General features: G+C 40.2%; 1 protein-coding gene across 1 annotated transcript; it reads right to left on the bottom strand.

Annotated features, from left to right (window-relative positions):
- Positions 1-2,286: 2,286 nt before the first annotated feature.
- On the bottom strand, positions 2,287-2,670 carry LOC123811801 (40S ribosomal protein S24-like). The gene has a single exon (XM_045828293.1). The coding sequence runs from the start codon at positions 2,641-2,643 to the stop codon at positions 2,287-2,289; it is 357 nt and encodes a 118-aa protein (XP_045684249.1). The 5' UTR covers positions 2,644-2,670.
- Between the last annotated feature and the right edge of the window lie 4,524 nt (positions 2,671-7,194).

Here is a 7,194-nt window from a genome sequence, read left to right as displayed (position 1 = left end):
CAATATACATGACATTTACAAATAATATATTATGAAGCTGAAAGAGACTTTTCTAAACTGTCAATGAAAAGCAAGTTTTGATCAAACTTACTAGAGAAAAGACTGAATTAACCTTTTGTTTCTCAATAAAAAATTATTGCACAAAATTGTTGTTTAGTGATTGAGAGTATGCAGATTAAAAAAAAACAGTATTGTAGAGGGATGTCAGGCAGTTTATGAAAATATATAATTTTTCTGGGTTTTATTTCTAAGCTTTATACAATATTTAATTTGTTGCGATTTTCTTCCTTATCTGAAGAAAAAAAATTTGTGTGCATTTGGAGTTTTGTATTCTTTTTCAAAAGAAGGCCATTAAATTGCAAAACTTCCAGGCCAAAGCTGGATCTACTCCAGTTTCCATCGAGCAGAAGAGAACATTCCTTGACTGAGATTCCTTCTTTCTACTTTTCTACCTCTAAGTCCAGCTGTATGTTACATATCCTTAGGAGGGCTCAATAATTATTATTTTAAAAAATTGAGTTAAAATGAAAATATTTTGGTTTTGAGGAGAGGAGGCAAAAGGACCACATGACTGAAAATGTCTCTGCTGCCAGGTATTCAGGCTGAGGGGAAGTAGAAAAGCCCTGTGTAAATTGAGAACATGACAGAATCAGAACCTTGGGTGGAAGTTATATTCAAATACACTTCAATTAATTAAGAGAAATGCCTTTTTAATCCCATCTGTTGAGGATCCTGCCTGGACAAGCAGGTAGATTCCATGACATCTGCAGTCTCCTCTTTCAACCTCTGGATGCTGAGGCTGGCATTTTAGGCCTGACCAGAGGGGCCAATACCTGTATACTGAACTTGAAATTGGAGAATAGGGTGGAGCCTGTGGGCAGCTCCTAGTGTAAGTCTAGCTCAGCAGGCATACCCCGGACCCACGAGTAGTGTCATGCAGACCTTCTTAGGGTTAGCACAGGGGTATTTGGAGCTTTGAACAGGTCAGTGTGACAGCTATGGGGCTCCAGGAAAAACAGAAGGCCAGCCTGGAGGAGGAAATAGTGCTGAAGGAAGCAAAGTCAAATGCCATACTCTAGGGGAACCAAATGGAACCCCCCTGGTTTAAGACCAGCTTACAGGCCTGATTTGTGGTCTTATTGGCAATAGAAGTCCTACCCACACTTAACAGGCTTTCCAGTTATTTGCCTCCTGTCAGCTATGTGAGTGAGTGATCACAGCTGAATGTCTTATAATAACTCATTTAAACATAGCCCAACATTCTGAAATCTCAGTTGGCTAGTTGCTCTGCTCAGCAGTTCTCCCTTAACATAAGGGCAGCTACTTGAGGCCATCAGAGGCAGTAGGTTTAAGAGGAACACAGTGCTCTTAATCTGATCTTTGTCATTATGCTGTCATGCTTTTGTGCTGGCTGAGAAGTATTCATCAGAAGCACCTGAGAAAGGCTTGGGCCTCAGTCATTTTCTGACTCTCAGGTTCAATTTAGATTTCAGATTACAGGCTGAGAAAGTCTCTCTTAGTAGGGCTAAGAATGTATGGCTGTATTCCTTAACATCTTAAAAGATAATTGACTATTTAAACAAAAAATAATAATGTGCCCTAGCTGGTGTGGCTCAGTTGGTCAGGTGTTGTCCCTTAAACTGAAAGGTTGTGGGTTTGATTCCCAGTCAGGGCACATGCCTAGGTTGTGGGTTAGGTCTCTGATCCAGGGCTGTGCGAGAGGCAACTGATGGATATTTCTCTCCCTCTCTTTCTCCCCTTTTTTCCCTCTCTCTGAAATCCATAAGCATGTCCTTGGATGAGGATAAATAATAATAATAATAAACACTGTCTTGTAGGGTTTATAACAGATGTAAAACAAAAATACATGAACACAATAGTATAAAGGGTGGAAGGGGAGAAATAGAAATATAGTATTGTAAAATTCTAATGTGATACATAAAATGGTATAAAATCACTTGAAAGTAGATTGTGATAATTTAAAGGTATTATTATATACCCTAAAGCAACTATTAAAGAAACAGAATTGTAGCTAATAAGCCAATAAAGGAAATAAAATAAAAGCATAAAATATGGTCAGTTAATCTACAAGTAGGAAGAAAAAGAAGAAAAAGGAAACAAAAGACATACAAAACCAATAGAAAACAAATAATAAGATGATAGAACTAAAACCTAATTTATTTATTTTAAATTCTTAGTTTATTAACCTTCTCATGAAAAATCTGCATCATCACCACAGATAAAGTCACTGAAGAACTTTACTCCTTCTGTTGTCCAATCTTCAGCTCACTTTCTGTCTGGACCAACATTGGCCTTTGCAGTCCCCTTGACATTCTCCATTCTGTTCTTATCTTCCTTTCTCTGTTTTCTAAAGGTCTTCTTCTTCTTGTATAGGCCATGTCTTGCGAGTCTGTGTTTGGTTTCATTTTTCTTTGCATAATCCAAGGAATCATAAATCATGCCAAAGCCAGTTGTCTTGCTACCACCAAAATGGGTTCTGAATCCAAACACAAAGATGACATTTTGTGTGATCTTATACATTTTGGCTAGTTTTTCCAGAATTTCTGTCTTGGATACTGTTGCTTTGCCAGGGTGAAGGACATCAATGACCAATTGTTTCCACTGAAGTAGTCTGTTGGTCATGAACTTCCCGGTCTGGATAGTCACCGTGTTGTTCTTGATGACTGCTGATCTTCATGCAGCAAAGGAGGAAATCCTAGTAAAACCTAATTTATGACAATAATTATGTTAAATGAAAGTGATCTAAAAACCTTCAATCAAAAGATAAAGAATGTCAGATCAGTTATCAAAACAAGACTGAACTATATGCTACATACATGAAATACACATAAATATAAAGATACATAGAGTAAAAGTAAACGGATGGAAAAAGATATACATGCAAACACTAGTCAAAAGAAAGCTTGGGTGTCTACATTAACATTAGACAAATTTGATTTCATAGAAATAAAGAAAGACATTTCATAATGAAAATAGGGTTAGTTCATCAAGAAGATATAAAAATCCTAAATGATTATGTACTTAACAAATATTTAGAACATGTGAAGCAAAAACTGATAGAACAGCAAGGGGAAATAAACCCACAATTATTGGAGATTTCAATGCCATTTCTTTAATAATTGGTAGGTATGAAAGCAGAGCATGAGGATATAGAAGATTTGCATAATATTATCAGCTAATGTGACCCAAAACACTCTACCCCACAAGAGCAAATTATACATTTTCAAGTGCACATGAAAGATTTACCAAGATAGACCACATTTTGGGCCATAAAACAAGTCTCAATAAATTTTATAAGATTAAAGTCATACTAAGTATTTTCTGTGTCCATAATGAATTTGGATGTCAGCAACAGACCTCTGAAAAAATTTCCAAATACTTATGAACTAAATAATACACTTCTAAATAAGCCATGGATAATAGAGGAAATAAAATAGGACATTAGAAAGTCTTCTTTGAACGGATTTAAAATGAAAACACAACAGAATTTGTAGCAATGTTTAGGAGGAAGTCTGTAGCAGTAAATTTCTGTTTTAGGAAAAAGGTCTCAAATCAATGACCTCAATTTTTACTTTAAGAAACTAGAGAGAGAGAGAGAGAGAGAGAGAGATAGCGTGCGCTCAAATTAAAGTAAGCAAAAGATGGGAAATAAGATGTCAAAGCAGATATAAATGAAATTTAAAACAGAACACAATAGAGAAAATCAATGAAACCAAAAGCTGGTTATTTGAAAAAATAAAATTGATGAGCCTCCTGCCAGACCATAAGGCAAACGAGAAGACACAAGTTACCAGTCAAGAAAGAAAGCACTGACATCACTACAGACTCTGCAGTTATTAGCAGGAACATATGGAGCATTCTGAAAAACCTTATGCCAACAAGTTTAAAACTCAGATGAAAAAGACAAATTTCTTAAAGAACACAAACTACCAAAGTTTTCTCAAGAAAAAATAGATTTACCTCAATAGCTTTACATCTATGAAAGAAATTGAATTTGAAGTTAAAAGCCTTCCTGCAAAGAAAGATCCAGGACCATATGGCTTTACTGGTGAATTATAGTAAACATATAAGGAAGAAATAATACCAATTCCATACAAACTGTTCAAGAAAATTGAAGAGGAGAGCACATTTCCCAACTTATTTTATAAGACCAGCATTATTCATACTTCAAAACTGGGCAAAAATATTATAATGAAATGATAGACCAATATCTATCATGATCACAGGTGAAAAATTCTAAACAAAATTCTAACAGATTAAATCCTTTATATCTATAAAGGATAATCATGAACCAGTAGGACTTATTCCAGGATTGTAAATTTGGTTCAACATTCAAAATTGAATTAATGTAGGTCACCATATTAACGAATTAAAACATAAAAATACTATGATTATTTTATTTAAAAATTTTTTTAAGGATTTTATTTATTTATTTTTAGAGGGAAAGGGAGGGAGAAAGAGAGAAACAACAATATGTGGTTGCCTCTCACACACCTGCTACTGGCCTGCAACCCAGGCATGTGCCCTGACTGGGAATTGAACCAGCAGCCAGCACTGAATCCACTGAGCCACACCAGCCAGGGCTTTTTTTTTTTAAATTTATTGATTTGAGAGAGAGAAAAACACCAGTTTGTTGTTTCACTTATTTGTACATTCATTGGTTGATTCTTTTATGTGCCCTGCCTAGGGATCCAACTCATAACCTTGGTGTATTGGGGTGACACTCTAACCAACTGAGCTACATGGCCAGGGCACACTGATTATTTTAATAGATCATCTCTCAAGGCAAAAACATTTAACTAACAAAGAGAGATGACAAGACAGACAAGACGGAGGCCTGGGGCCCTGCACAGAGTCAGCCCCAGCTCTGTCCAGCACTGGTCACAGGGCGAATGCTTGCAGTGCAGTGCCTGTGCCTGTGACTCAGGAGGGGGCTTATTGTTGATTTGAGATAAGTAGAGAGATTGGTGAATTGTTCCCTAAATTTTATTGCCAAGAGGTTTAAGATGTTGAGGAATTGCAGGAATCAAGAAACTTTTGGATAATGTATTCATCCCAGTGAAGAGATCCATGTTAATGTGGCCACATTCTGACCCATTAATAATGTATCTAGGTCAGCAGGTGACAGAACTGCTGTTTACCTAACACTGACCCATTTAAATGACATTGCATAGATAGGTACCCTACCATCCTGGCAAAAAAAAACCCAAAACAAAAGACAATCTTTGTTTAAGATGTGCCATTCCAGAACCACACACCTCAGTCTGTCGTGGATTCTGCCCAGATCTTGGCAGGATGAGGCCACCTGGAACCTGGAGGGTGGGGCTAGAGGATCTCCTGTGAAAGGGAGGCACCAGTCAGGTTCTTGGGAAAGTGGGGGGAATGGCCCCAGCCCCAAAGCTACACCACTCATTCACTGATACCCCCTGAGTCTGGTCAGAGCTCTGTACCCCAACCCAGGCAGCTGACTTCAGAACAGGGTGTGAGCTCCACAGGCTGGGGAGACTGGGAGTCCAGAGGGTGGGGCTATTGCATTCCCCCAGGCTGATGCCTTCAGGAAGGGAGTGCTCCCTCCAAGAAAGATGGCATCTGCGGTGCAGGAGAATGACTCAGTACAGGTGTCCCAGCAGCTGTCCCCTCAGCTCTCTCCCCAGAGCCAAAAATCCCAGTCTTTCCTCACTTGACTCCAGTACCCTCTGCCCTCCCTCCACCAGAGCCAAGTGAGTGGCTCTGAACGAGATTTTGTGTGTTGGCCCTTTAAGAGGGCCCCTGTGTCTCTAGCTGACTTCAGTGTCTCCCTGGCAGACAGAGTCCCTGCTGATTTTCACAGCCAGATGTGTGGGGGCCGTTCTTCCCAGCTCTGGTGCTCTGGGCTGAGGAGCCTAGCTTGGGTTTGAGACCCCACACTCCTCAGGGGGAACCTTTGCAGCTGAGATACCCCTCTGGCTTCTTCTGTGAATCTTTGGTTATTAGACCCCTATTCAGCTAGTCTTCAGTTGGTCATTCGGGTTGTTTGTTCTATATTTTAGTTGTAATTCCAGTTTGGTGCGGGGGGATGGGGGCGGGGAAAGTGAGTGGAATTGTAATGAGGTACAGGGTGAAGGGTACTTGGACATATAAGAGAAACCCCCCATAGCCCCTGGTTGGTGTGGAGGGAGCCTTAAGATACTTTTCATAACAAATGCTAGTTTAATAGCTGTTAATAGCTGTGCTACCGCCTTGGGCAAGGTGGATGTGACTTTAAGGGTGTATCCTGACTCGTGACAGTGACAGGGGAGGATCACTGAGTGGATCACTGAGTCACTCTTGCCCTGACTGGAGATGGCAGCCACGAGAGGTTTGGCCATGCAGCTCGGGAGTAGAAGAGCCATGAGGGAGGAACGATGTGGCAGCCACGTGAGAGGGAGAAGTAAGCAAGTATCTGCGTAGTTTGTAGTCAGGATCCCGCAATGCAGCCTGGTGTAGTAAGGAAGGAGATACACTGCTGCTCTGACTGTGCCTGCTCTAGCTGACTCCAGAGCCCCAAGGACTCTGCCTCGCAAACCCAGACTCTATCTGGACTCTTGAGACTTATGTCTTTCCTGGCCTTTACTGTGACCCAGTGGCACATGCTTTCCTGGACTCTTACATGGAGGTGGATGATAATGTACCCCAGATCCTGAAAGAGAGCTGCTGCAAGACCGTTTGCACAGCTGGGTTACAATAAAAAATAGGGAACTATTAGGCTTGGTTTCGGCTTACAGCCTTTTGAGGCAAGGGAAGTGCTGGGTCTCACGGGAAAGAATGAATCTAAGCATAAGTTCTCTGAGCACCCAAGGTTGGAATATTGTAAATAAAGACCTGCTTCCAGCATTGATTGTTGGGTCATTCACCAAGGTGCCATGTGGACAGGCCCCTCTCTGCTCGGTTACAGAACATCCACCTAGTCCACTGCCATCTTGGATCTGCCAGCAACAGTCTTTATGCACACAAAATTTTCTAACCAGGTTTAGGTAACACACACACACACATACACACACACACACACACACACACCCTTTCTCACATTTCTCCTGATGGAGCAAACTGACAAGCTGTGTGACTCTGCAAAAAGCAGAGACACCCTCTTACATAATAATAAGGAATGTAGCTCAGACATTTCTTGCTTAACATTTACATAACACTAATGAACTA

This window comes from Phyllostomus hastatus, unplaced genomic scaffold (assembly GCF_019186645.2).
Source record: "Phyllostomus hastatus isolate PE091 unplaced genomic scaffold, TTU_PhHast_1.1 phas_scaffold_78, whole genome shotgun sequence".
NCBI lineage: Eukaryota > Metazoa > Chordata > Mammalia > Chiroptera > Phyllostomidae > Phyllostomus > Phyllostomus hastatus.
This window is presented reverse-complemented; position numbering and strand designations above follow the sequence as displayed.